This window comes from Gastrolobium bilobum, unplaced genomic scaffold (assembly GCF_033153095.1).
Source record: "Gastrolobium bilobum isolate Gb01-03AN ecotype WA unplaced genomic scaffold, APGP_CSIRO_Gbil_v1 utg37943, whole genome shotgun sequence".
Taxonomy (NCBI): domain Eukaryota; kingdom Viridiplantae; phylum Streptophyta; class Magnoliopsida; order Fabales; family Fabaceae; genus Gastrolobium; species Gastrolobium bilobum.
In genome coordinates this window covers 63,827-78,010 of record NW_026899521.1, presented here as the reverse complement: position 1 = coordinate 78,010, position 14,184 = coordinate 63,827, and the positions used below count along the sequence as shown (strand labels likewise).

The 14,184-nt window shown below is 31.1% G+C and overlaps 1 protein-coding gene across 1 annotated transcript; it reads left to right on the top strand.

The window, feature by feature from the left end:
- Positions 1–6,568: 6,568 nt before the first annotated feature.
- LOC133290921 (uncharacterized) lies at positions 6,569–11,610 on the top strand. Its single transcript, XM_061489071.1, has 2 exons — positions 6,569–6,924; positions 10,045–11,610. The coding sequence occupies exons 1-2, from the start codon at positions 6,637–6,639 to the stop codon at positions 11,431–11,433; spliced, it is 1,677 nt and encodes a 558-aa protein (XP_061345055.1). The 5' UTR covers positions 6,569–6,636; the 3' UTR covers positions 11,434–11,610.
- Positions 11,611–14,184: the final 2,574 nt, after the last annotated feature.

Below are 14,184 nucleotides of genomic sequence, written 5' to 3'. Positions count from 1 at the left end.
CAACTGAAGCATAATCGGTTTAAGCTTCAAATTTTGTGCTTGAATTTCTGGTTGCACAATCCCTGGTATGACTCCATGCCAGCAAACTGATTATTGGGATTGTCATTTCCATTGATATTATTTTCTGATCCTCCACCACCTTCCATGGTTGTTGCCTCAGTGTTCCTTCTAGCTTCTTGTTATTCTCTTCTTCTTCTTCTATGGAATATCCTCTCAATTTTCGGATCAAAAGGTGCCAACAGTTCATGCACTAGAAAGGCAACCTGTCAACAAATAGTCTGGTTTCAGCTAAAAAACAAGCAAAAGAAAATAAAAACACAATGTTGTTGCAAGTAAATTTTTTACAAAAATACACTACAAAAATTGATCTCCGGCAACGGTGCCAAAAACTTATTCGGTTCTCAAGTGTGTCTGCAATTTAAACCAAGAACTAACGTGCAAGTGTGCACGATCACAAGTAATATATGATGAATGAAGGGATATCATTCCCACAAGGATAATTTATAGAAATGTAATATGTTTACAATTAAGAACAACAACGTATTTTTATGGTTTCTTATTTTTATATGAAATGTTTGTGGTTCCTTTTAACAGAGACAATGAGAATTGATATAAGCTGATAAATAGAGATTTACACTGAACAATGGTAACACTAACAATATTATGACACAAATATAAGAGATGATCAATTATATAAATGGACCAGACATGATTTTCCTCTTAAAGCACTTCAATCCTATAAACTAACTGAACATGTTACAACAGCTAATTCAACCATGAAACCTCTTGCAACATGTTCGCACTTTTCCAGCATAACATTTTAGCTGAATTTAAGAGTCCATATTCTTTTATCTTCTTGATTCACACTACCTTACAAAACAGAGGTCATAGAGTTATGAAATCAGAACTATTCCTAGCCTTAATTCCATTATTCATTGAGTTTTCCATATTTAAACTATTTTCCAATTAAGTAATCCTAATTAACGAGTCAAAATTGGCCATATCTCAACTAGCACCAACAAATAATGCACAATGAACAAGTCAAATCAACTACACAAAGATCTAATTCAGCATGTAGAATTTCAGCAATCAGAGTTCCATCACGTCTTAGTCCTAAAAGAGAGTTAGCTCAGAGAATTACAACAAAACAAATGTCTGAAACAACAATTTCATAAACAAAATAACTTCTCCAAGATCCGATTACATCAACACGAGCTCAACAAATCAATTACAAGTTTAATCTTCAGATTTGGTAAAGAGTGCAATAACAGAGAAAGCCTATAACTAGAATGAAAGAACACGTGAAAGAAGAATGAATGACAAAAAGTTGGTTTGATGTGTCTTCTTTTCATCTTTATAGCAATTCTTCTCTTTTAATCTTCCATTTCATCTAACGGCTATTAGTAACTCTATTAGGTAGTTGAATGTCACTTTCGTTAGGTCCCTCTTTTGCTGAGTTGGCCACTAACTTTGTTCACTTCTTTTTTTTTCTTAGATTGCTTTTAAAAACCTGTCAAATAACATTAACTTGCACCATAGTACGTTTTTTTTTTTTTTTTTTTTACATATTCGTCATTTTCAATTAAAAGCTTACAACTCTCTTGTATCCAAAAAAAAGAAAAAGCTTACAACTCTTCATGAAAACAAGTATTTTTAGCTTGAATTACCACAATGAAACCACCATATTTTTGGGCCAAACAATTACCAATTGAAATCATAATATAAATTAAGTATTAAATATAAAATTATTTATATCAAATGAAAATTATTGCAAAAACTTAGTTAATTATTTAAATTTTATTTTGAAAATTGAAGATATTATTTATGATAAATAAAATGTGACTGATCTCGAAAACATATATAAGCTAAATAAATTAAAATGGATTTAAAAATTTTATTTCCCCTTACTTTTATCACAATAAAAAATTAAACTAAATATTATTATTTTTAATTTATATCTCAAATCTTTATAATACTATAAATAAATTATATTTAAAAATAAACAATCATTTAAATTCGGCGTATTGTCTAAGATGATAAAATTTTAATTTGTCTTAAATATTTTTTTCTAAAAAGGAAGCTCCTTTGATACCGATGTGAAATTAAAAAGTTTGACATTGTAACTAGGGGTGTAAATAGGCTAGGTTTTGGCTTAAATAGGTCATGTCTGTGTAAAAAATATTGGGTATGACTTGACCTATTAGCCTGTGTAGGTCCCAAATTACAAGTCTGGTCTAACCTGTATTTAAAAAATAAAAGTCTTGGCCTAAGCCTGTTAGCCTGTTTAAGCCTGTTAAATATTCAACAATTTAAAGAATAACTAAAATAATTTATTTTATTTTTCAAAATTATTAAAATAATAATTTTATTTATTATATTTAAAATAAATAATATGGTATAGGCCAGTCTGTAGGCTTATAAGCCCGACATGTACAAAAAAGCTTGTGGCCTATTTTCTAAATAGGCCACTTTAAAAGTCTAGCCCTGTTCTATTTTACTATTTATAATAAGCTAAGCTTGACCTAATATAGGCTAGGCCGTAGTCTATTTTACTATTTATACTAGGCTAAGCTTGACCTAATATAGGCTAAGCTTGGCCTAATATAGGCTAAGCCGTAAGCCCCTGTAGGCTAACTTAGTCCATTTACACCCTTAACTGTAACGTCCCGTTGTACACCTCGAAACGTTAACATTACTTATGATATTAAATGCAGTTACAATCACATTGGTTCAATTAAAACTACGGATAAACTTTTTCACAAAAACATTGTTCATTTACTGACACCATATCTTAACCGTTGATTTTCGTGAATGTAATGGTTATTGTGCCACACTTATTAATTAATTATTAATTTTCAATAAATTATAACCTTCAGATTGACAGAAATTAACGATTAAGATTTGATGTGTTTTTGTTTGACACCGATGTCAAATGATCCTATCCTTTTTTTTAATTTGTAAGATAATTTTAAATGAATAATTATTTATTAAAATAATATTCAAAATAAATTTCAAATAAATAATTTTAGATAAATTTTATTATAATTTTAGTATTTAATTGTATAATAATTTTAATTGATAAGATCATAATAATTTTCTATGGATAAAAATTAGGAAAAAAAAAAACTACTTTTATTAGACACAAGGGGTATAACGTATATGTGATCCTTTTTTAAGTTATAGTTAAATTACATGGGTTAAATTATTGCAAAAACTTAGTTAATTATTTAAATGTTATTTTGAAAATTGAAGATATTATTTATGATAAATAAAATGTGACTGATCTCGAAAACATATATAAGCTAAATAAATTAAAATGGATTTAAAAATTTTATTTCCCCTTATTTTTATCACAATAAAAAATTAAACTAAATATTATTATTTTTAATTTATATCTCAAATCTTTATAATACTATAAATAAATTATATTTAAAAATAAACAATCATTTAAATTCGGCGTATTGTCTAAGATGATAAAATTTTAATTTGTCTTAAATATTTTTTTCTAAAAAGGAAGCTCCTTTGATACCGATGTGAAATTAAAAAGTTTGACATTGTAACTAGGGGTGTAAATAGGCTAGGTTTTGACTTAAATAGGTCATGTCTGTGTAAAAAATATTGGGTATGACTTGACCTATTAGCCTGTGTAGGTCCCAAATTACAAGTCTGGTCTAACCTGTATTTAAAAAATAAAAGTCTTGGCCTAAGCCTGTTAGCCTGTTTAAGCCTGTTAGATATTCAACAATTTAAAGAATAACTAAAATAATTTATTTTATTTTTCAAAATTATTAAAATAATAATTTTATTTATTATATTTAAAATAAATAATATGGTATAGGCCAGTCTATAGGCTTATAAGCCCGACATGTACAAAAAAGCTTGTGGCCTATTTTCTAAATAGGCCACTTTAAAAGTCTAGCCCTGTTCTATTTTACTATTTATAATAAGCTAAGCTTGACCTAATATAGGCTAGGCCGTAGTCTATTTTACTATTTATACTAGGCTAAGTTTGACCTAATATAGGCTAAGCTTGGCCTAATATAGGCTAAGCCGTAAGCCCTTGTAGGCTAACTTAGTCCATTTACACCCCTAACTGTAACGTCCCGTTGTACACCTCGAAACGTTAACATTACTTATGATATTAAATGCAGTTACAATCACATTGGTTCAATTAAAACTACGGATAAACTTTTTCACAAAAACATTGTTCATTTACTGACACCATATCTTAACCGTTGATTTTCGTGAATGTAATGGTTATTGTGCCACACTTATTAATTAATTATTAATTTTCAATAAATTATAACCTTCAGATTGACAGAAATTAACGATTAAGATTTGATGTGTTTTTGTTTGACACCGATGTCAAATGATCCTATCCTTTTTTTTAATTTGTAAGATAATTTTAAATGAATAATTATTTATTAAAATAATATTCAAAATAAATTTCAAATAAATAATTTTAGATAAATTTTATTATAATTTTAGTATTTAATTGTATAATAATTTTAATTGATAAGATCATAATAATTTTCTGTGGATAAAAATTAGGAAAAAAAAAAACTACTTTTATTAGACACAAGGGGTATATCGTATATGTGATCCTTTTTTAAGTTATAGTTAGAAATTACATGGGTTAAAATATACGAAGTACCGATACTTTACAAGTCCTGACGTGTCGTACCCAACACTCTCGGCACTTCAACACTTCAACATGCATTGCAGAGACTTAAAAAAGAGTTCAGAAGTTGCATTGTATTACATTTTTAGTTCCACCTATTAAATTCGTTGAATTACAATTATCATTTTATTGAATTTAATATAAATATTTGAGACATCTTATATTTCTTTATAAAATTGATGGGTATTATAATTTTAGCTTTATTTTTTTATTAAATTATTGAATATTAAATATATTATATATTACATAAATTAAAAATATTATTTAATATCAAAACGTATCTTAACGTGTCGAAATCTAATATTTTTTAGAATTAACGAGTCCGAGTATCGTGTCGTATCATGTCTCGTATCCTATGTCAGTGTCGGTGCACGTAGGTTCAAATAATACACTTCTGCAATTACAATATGTTTAAGTGATAAATTTTAAATTACGTGGAATGAAGTATTATATCATATAATTATATAATAATAAGGACTGAAAGTGTTTTTTTATTATTATTAATAATTGAACTAAACATATATTTAGATTAGAGTGAACAATCTCATATTTGTTTTAATATGATTATATCATTATCATGTAAATCGTGCTTAAGAAAGGTGGATGAAGAAAACTCAGAGAACAAATCTGTGTAAATCGTGCTTGAACAAACCTGTGTAGGAAACCGCGAACAAAGCTCTGTATTTTTTTCCTTCCGTAAATCGTGTTTGAGAAAGACAATAAAGTATGTTGTCCCGCTATTTGACTATTTTATCCATCATTAATTAATTAATAATTATTTTGTCCCTGATTCAAAACTATTTACTAATATGTCCTTCTTTAATCGACTACCTTGCATTTTTAATCGACTAAATAGTTGTTGGGAGATTTAATCGACTAAATCTCCCTACTTAATCGATTAAGAAATCATACTGACTTGTTTTCCTTTGTTGTCTGTTAGGAGATTTAGTCGACTAAATAGGGAGATTTAGTCGATTAAATCTTCCAACAGCCATTTTTGTCTGTTTTGGCCATTTAGTGGATTAAAAATGCAAGGTAGTCGATTAAAGAAGGGCAAATTGGTAGATAGTTTCGAAACAGTGGCAAAATGATTATTAATTAATTAATAAGGGGCAAAAGGGTGAAAAAGCCTATGTTGTCTGTTATTTTTATAAAATGAACTCACATTTTCAATAATATTTGATAATTAATCAATGGTTTAGTTTTTTCTGCAGTAAATGCAGATAAGTTATCTGCATTGAACCTAAAACAATGTCGTTTTGGGACGACAGAAATCAAGGTATTTTTATAATTTTAATTTATTTTAGGCTTATAATAGTCTTTATAATTATAATTTTTTAATATTTTAACACCAAAATGACGTCGTTCGGAGAGTAAATGCAGATAACTTATTTGCAGTAACTGCAAAAATATTTGTCTGTTAATCAAATATAAAATAAATAATTTTAATTCATTGTTTTTGGTAATATTTTAATGGGATAGGATATTATTACTACCAAATAATATTACTACAATGTCACTATTATATCTTAATCGTTGATTTCCGCTAATCAATGATTATCATTTATTGCGAATTAATAATTAATTAATGAGTTTAATTTATGAAAATAATAACCGTTGATTGACAGAAATCAATGGTTAAAATATGATAGTAACATTAATAATAATATTATTTGGTAATAACAATATTCTATCCATATTGTAATTTACTAAACAGTTTGTTTGGTAACTTTCTTAAAAATTTATTTTCCCATTTATGAGAATCATATATATGGGGACAAACAATTTATCATCTATCAAATGTGCCTTAAGTGGAATTAAGTGAGTCAAAACGACAAGTCAACTTTGCGTTTAATCAGCTACAACACAAAGCGTATCTGTCCGTTCATTTTCGCTCTTCATCTTGTTCTTCTTCTTCTTCTTTCAAGAAACACCAAATTCCAATCCTTGCAGCCATGGATTTTTCTGGCTACAACCATCAACACTACCAACAGCAGCAGCAGCAGCAACAACAACAACAACAACAATATCAACATGTCTATGACTACGACCCTTCTCAGATTCAATCCTACGATCAATCATATTCATACCAACCATATTACGCTTATAATAACCAATATGGATACTTTCCAAATACTCATCAACCCCAATTTCAATTTCAACCCGAACCCATCCCGGTTCACCCTCCTGGAGTCGCCCCAACCGCTCCCGAACCGGCTCCATCTAGGGCAACACATGCACCGGTAAAAATTTCCCCTTTTTCGCCCCCTTTGTAATTGTAGTTTAATTCGTAATTCTCTCGATTCTGTTTACCTTTTTATGTTTATTAGTTTATTTGTGGAAATTTTTAAAGGAAAATTTTGTGTTTTGGATCATGACCTAAATGAATTGTAGATTCAATTGTGTATTTGAGTTGGATTTGCTAAGAATAATGAATTAATTGGTATTCTCTATTAATTCTATTTACCTCATGGTGTGCTTGAAATTTGGTTCTTAAATCGGTTTCATCAAATGGAAGGAGTAGTTGTTTTTGTGTTGATTCAACATTATATTGGTGATTTGTTTTCGTAAAAGCTAACATATTGATGAATGTGACTGTGGTGTGTGAGTTATGTACTTGAAGTTTGATGGCCAACAAGAATCCTTTTGGGAGAACTGTTTGTGATTTTCTGTACTTGAATATTCTGTTCCCATTGCAACTTTTGTTATTCCGTATCTATCTCATTGTAGTTTCTAGTTATCGAGCAGGAGAGACCTAATAGTGATTCTATATGAAGTTTTGCTTGTCTATGTGTTTTTCTAATTATGATAACATACAAATATAGAAAACCAATTTTTCTGCAATTTTTTATGGTCTGTACCGGATTACTTTGTTTCATTTTAATATCATATTTTACTTCGATAAATATGTCATTGATTCATTACAATTTTTCTGGAATTTGGACCAACAACAACAACAACAACGAAGCCTTATCTCAGTAGGTAGGTTGGCTACATGGATCAATTGACTGCATTAATCTAAATCAAAATCCAAATTTTTATGTAAAGTAAGGTTTTCTTTGTTTAATGATGAAATATCCATTACCTTAAGGTTTGGTTGTTAATGTTCTTGGGTTGTGGTAGTGGTGTGTTTCTAAATGTGTGTGTGTGTTTTAAATACTCTGATTCTACTAATTTTGCTCAAAGATCATGACAGGGGGGGAAAAGGAAGCCCGGGTAGCTTCTTTTACTCGTATCTCTGGCACTAGACAAGATTAGTAGAACCAACCATGTTATGGATTTACGCCATCTTCCTTCCAAATGAAGGCTTTGACATAGTATAGTTTACATCCAGCACAGGCTCTGTATTTAATATTTCTATAGTGAGATCATTGAAAGAGATGTATTCTATTCTATGCCAATCAGCTTTGGCTCTGGCAAGTTGCTTTGCTGTAGCTGAAACAAGATGACTTAAGCTTGATTTAGTCAAAGTTAAGCCATTATTTGATATAGTTTATTCCTCCTCAACTCAGTTCAGCATATTTGCTACTACACTAATATGCTAGTTTCTTAATTCACTACCAAAAGACACAAATATATTTGAAGAAGTAAATAGAAAAGGCTGATGGAAGATTCTGCAATGCTTTAACTTTTTAAACATTTTGTTATGCTTTTAGAGAGAATATCTTGCTGTGCTCCCCCCAGGCTCCTTTGGGACATTCTCTGGACAAAAGGCCGATCCTGGAATAGGTATTATATCCTTAGCTTTTCATTAAAACATTCAGAAGATGTTGAGAATTCTGCAAGCTTGGCCACAACACCCTAGAGTGACCAGATAAAGACAGTAGTTTCACAATATAAGCTAATAATCAATTGTGGCTATTATCTTTGATGCCACAATAATGCAGCGTGGTAGTGGGTCTTTGCTGGTTGCTTTAGAGCTGATGTAGGCAGAAGATCATCTTGTTTCTCTTCTGAACTGTCTGGCCTTTTAAAGGAATAATGCCATGCCTTACAGTTTAGGAGAAGAAACTTTATTCTTTTAGTTATTCGTTGGATATAATTTTTGTTTGATTTGCTTTATTTCTTCTTTTGAGGGTGTTTCGTTTTCAGTTTCAGACTTAGGGAAGCATTGAGCATGTTTTCAGGACCTTAAATTGACCACTTGTCAAGGATTGCTTGATCAACGGTATCTTGAGGCTGATAAAGTTGTCGATGGGCATGAATTGGCCAAAATCCTTGGTCGATGGGTTGGTGTATTGGTTGATTTGAAAATTATGATGAAATGGTCTGTGAGTCATAGATGTTATACCAACCGTAATAAGGGAAATTCATGTTTGTCTTATGCCTTATAAACAAGAAAATTAATTTCAGAAAGAGGGAAAGTAAAATAGTTGATAAGTTTAAGCTCATCCGTGCATGCTTCAAGTTTCTATGCTCTCCTTATAATGCTGTTTTCTTTGGAGATCAAATGGACAAGGATAATTGTAAGAATGCTGGAACTCTTACAAATGCTGGATCCAATTGCTATTATTAGTCCACATTTGAATTTGGAATAAAAAAATGGTGGCTCAAATGCATGAGGGGCACACCTCTGATTTGAATTTTGGAAGGGAAACTAAAAATGAAGGAAACCATTTGAAAGACTAAAATTGTTAAGCTATGAAGCAAAGTGTTCAATCAAATTTCAAGTTGTTTTTCAGTTTCCTCCTTTTTCTGAGATTCAATTAGATCCTTATTATAATGTTAATTGACATAACTTGGGGCATTTAATTTTATGTTGAATTGATGATTAATGGTTTTAACTTTTAGCCTTGTTGATGTTTAATATTCAAAAGTTTGATTTTGAGATCCATGATTGAGCTATATATTAAAATTTGAATGATTCTGGAAATTCAGGATGCCTTGAAAGCAATTTCAAGGCCATCATGGTCTGTCCTATTCGTTAATGTTTGTGATAATTTAAAATGACTTTCTGTTTTAAATTTTCCCTAGATTATCACCTGGTTGAACCAGATTCCTTCTCTTATTCAGTTTTATCTTTCTCCATATCTCTTTTTTCCAGTATTTGCAGGCTTTTGGAGAATCATGAGTTTTTCATTAATTGACTCAATTTCACCATGTTGACAGATTATTGTGGTTTGGATTAACTATTGAGAATTTTAAGTATTATTACTGTTTTCTTTTACTTCTCTCTCTCTCTCTCTCTGTGTGTGTCTGTCTATCTCTCTTCTCAATACTACTACTCTTATGATATTGTGTCATTTGTGTGCACATCTTTTCATTATAATCGTTTTTCCTCAAATTTCCCATTTTTATTCATACCCGAATATTGCGAACAAATCAATATATGCTTGGGTTCATATTTGAATTCTTATTTACAGACTGGGCCATCTCAATACCGAGGTAGGGGTGGCAGGGGTGGTAGACCATTTAGAGGGAATGGTCGTGGTCGGGGCCAGTTCAATCATGAAAGTCCAGCCTCTCACTATGGTAGGGGACGTGGAGTGGGTGGTGGTAAACACTTCCCATCTCATTCTTCTGGACCTGCTATTTCTAATGTAACAGGTGCACCTACTGCTGCTGGAGCCACTTCGGTGGTGCAACCTTCATCATCAGTCTCTGGGCAAACACCGTTACCTAAACCAACTCAAATGCCAGCTGCCACCCGTAAGGCATGTTGTGAAATTTGTAAGGTTGAGTGCAATACTCCAGAAATCTTGGAGCAGCATAAGAATGGAAAGAAACATAAGAAGAAGATGAAAGTACATGAAGAATTACAGAGACGCAACGCCATAAATGAACAACAGAGTGGACAGATTCCTACCTCTCAGTTGAATTTAGCAGATCAAACAAAGAAAGTTCAGGAATCAGAGAAAAAAGGATACACCACAGAAAATCTGGGATCTGAAGTTACAGCTGATAATGATAAGGATGAAATAGAGCTGCAGAATAACGTGGGAGAGACTTCTGAAGTTCCAGCTGAAGAGCCTGAGGGGAAAACCACGGATAAATCTGCTGTAAGAGGCCGTGGATTGAAGCGTAAGATGAGGGGAGGCAAAGGAGGTAAATACATGAGGACTAATAACGGTTCAAGGCCCGTGGAACTTCCAAAACCTGAGCAAGCTATATCTTTTAGATGTGAGTTGTGCAATGTTAAATGTGAGTCCGAGGTTGTTTACCAGAGTCATCTGACAGGAAAAAAGCACTTATCAAAACTAAAGCGTGTCCATGGTCACCAAGCTTCCTCTGGAGTAGCTCACCAAGCTTTGGCTGGAGTAGTAGGGCTTCAAGGACTTTACCCACCTGACATTAATGCTCTGTCGAATGCAATTAATGCTCAAATCCAACAAGGTGATAATGATCCACAGGTACTTTTGGCTCAGCTCCTGATGACTGTACTATCTCAATCACAAGTACCAGCAGTAGCACCACTTACAGGCCATGTGGCTGCTCAGATACCAGGACCAGCATCTGTGGCTGGAGCAACTTATGAACCCCAGTTGTTGCAGACACAAATGTCAGAAACCACCTCACATGTTGAGATGGACAATCTTACTGGGGAAGCAAAAAATGAACTGTTATCTGTTCCACTGGAGTTAAATGCTATGCCAGGTTCTTCAAGCATTATCACCCAAATTGAAGGTGGAAATTCTGAAACTAAACAGCAGGTGCTAAAACATCCCCAAGATAGTTCAGTCATGACCCCCGCTGACAAATCAGGTGCAACAAATGACCACATACCTTCAGAATGTGAAGCTCCAACCTCATAGTAGGATCAAAGAAGACATAATTACTCTCTCTCTCTCTCTCTCTCATGATCTTTTTTACTCTTTTGGGCTTAAATGTTTATTGTTTATTATATGTTGTTGATTGAGACTTTCTTTTCTACCTGGGGGAGATATAAATGCTGTATGAATTGCTCACATTGATGTGACAATGTGCCAGAAATCCATTACCTTTTGCTTCAATGTGCTATGTTCGTTATCGGGACGGATTAGAAAATGCGGTAAGGACAGGAGTCACACACACCCACGAATAAGAGTAAAATGATCTCTCTCCATACGTGTGTGTGTATATATATATATATATGTATAAGTCTTATCATTTGACAGATTTAATCACACACACATACCATATATAAGTCTTATTCTGGGGTAAATATACACTATATATAAATCTTATTCTGAAGTAAAATGATCTCTCTTCGTGCGCGCGTGTGTATATATATATATATATATGACTTTAATATTTTTAAAGTGAATGTAGATAAGTTATTTATATTCTCTGCTAAAACGACGTCGTTTTAAATTGAAAAATTAAAAAATCATAATAAAAAAGAATATTATAACCCTAAAATAAATTATAATTACAAAAATACCTTGATTTCCGTCTCAAGATGACGTCGTTTTGGGTTCAATGTAGATAAATTATTTATATTGACGGTAGAAAAAGTGAACCCTATATATATATATATATATATATATATATATATATATATATATATATATATATATATATATCATTTGACAGGTTTAATGGTACGGAAATATATAGTATTATTAAAGAGTTTTTGGTCTTTTGACAATTTAATTAGATTTTAGAATTTAATTTGTCCCAAGGATAATGAGTGCGAATTATGAGAGTTGCAACTCTTGGGGAGGATGGAGAGATTTAAATCTGAAACTAAATTAGTCGTTTTTATTAGGGTTTCGAATACTAGTCGGTGTTTATCCGAACATAAAACATCATGTTTAATCAGAAATTTCTGGTTATAGACAAATCTGAAGAATGAAAACTTGCAAATTAGAGTTGACGTAAGCTAAAGAAAAAAAATTATTTGAAGATGGGTATTTTGTTGTAATAATGATTGCGCTTTGCGCATAACATTGATGTAGTAAAAAACAGCATTTAAATTTTTAGTTGAACTAGCGAAACAGCATCAACAAACAAGTTATGAGAGATTCATTATAGTCGTCATTCTAATATTTTCTCATTATAATGATTTAATTTTTGGGATAGAATATTCTATTTATCATTTTTTCCTTACCTATTCATTTTTAATACTATTGGATAAGAATTTTACTCTTTTTTTCTCTTCTTAAGATTTTGATCCAATGATATTGAAGATTAGTAAGTAAGGTAGGCAAGAAAAAAAAGTAGGAAGAATAATCTATCTCTTGATTTTTAGACATGAAGCTTTATTTATTTTTTTGGAGTTACCCAACCCTAATTACCTCTTTGAGGCGAGTTGGCTTCCTCCGGTATCCTCACGAGCTTCTACTCTTTGAGCTGGCTATGAGACTAATCCGGAGTGCGGGGGAGCAGTGATGGCTAAAGGTTCAGCCCCCTCCCCAATAATGCATTCAGCATGAATCGAACACATGTCCAACCCCACTAACTCAGCGTCAAATTACCAACTGAGCTGCACCCATTGGGTGACATGAAGCTTTATTGTTGTTTAGTATCTTATTATGTTTTTTAAACAAATTTAATTATTAATTGCTTTCAAAAATATTATATTAAGTTTTTTTTTTCAAATTTCAGCTATTTATATTTTTAAAGTAATTAATTTTAAATTTTGTTGTTTACGTTTAATTTTTTTCTTCAAATTCCAATTTTTATATTCTCAAATTTTCTCTTTACGTTAAAACTTGCTCTTTCGTTTTATTATTACATACAAAATTAGAATATTCTATTTTGAGAGTGATTCAATCTTTTTCTCTCCTTTCTCGTAAAGAATAATACGTGTTATTTTCAATTTATCTTTTTTGAAATTTTTATTTTTAATTCTTTTGTAGTAATTATTATATCTTTTTATAACTTCAAAATTTTACATTTTAATTTATATCATTTAATATATTTTCTTTTGATTTATACTTTTTAAGTTGTACTTAAATTTAAAATATATGTTCAATGATGAGATACTTCTAAAAGTATTTTTTATCAGTGTTAATAAAATCGGACCGATCCGGCCGGGTCGACTCGGGAAATGGTAAACCGGTTATATAACCGGTCCGGTTGAAGCAACAGACCGGCCATGCATCAGAATCGGTGCGACCCGGTTCGACCTGGCTGATTTTCATGAGAATCAGTGACTCGATCGGTTAATCGTTGACCCAGCCCGGTCCCAAAAAAAATAATTCCAAAATTGTTTTATTTTTCGAAAAAAAATGATAATGGACATATTTGAATATTTTTTTGCTTATTGACTTAGATAAGTTATGTACCTACAATACTAATATTATCTCAATTATGTATTATGCAGAAAATTTTGATTTTATTTATAGTTAGAGATGTTGTTTTCTGAACTTAAAGCCTCGTATCACGATCATTATATTTTGTTTGATCCTTTATTGGATAATAATATGTGATTTATTATTTTTTATATTAAAATATTTGAAATTTTTATCATTTTTTTAGATATTTGAATATGTTTACAATTTTTTAATATAAATTATAAAATTTCATATAATTACCGAGTCATGCGGTTGAACCAGTGACCCAATACCTCAACCAGATCA

What these genes read in the sequence shown, in the direction of transcription:
- LOC133290921 (XM_061489071.1), top strand. Translation starts at nt 6,637, where the DNA reads ATGGATTTTTCTGGCTACAACCATCAACACTACCAACAGCAGCAGCAG. An exon ending in CTAGGGCAACACATGCACCG is followed by an intron (nt 6,925 to 10,044) that starts GTAAAAATTTCC and finishes TCTTATTTACAG; the next exon opens with ACTGGGCCATCTCAATACCG.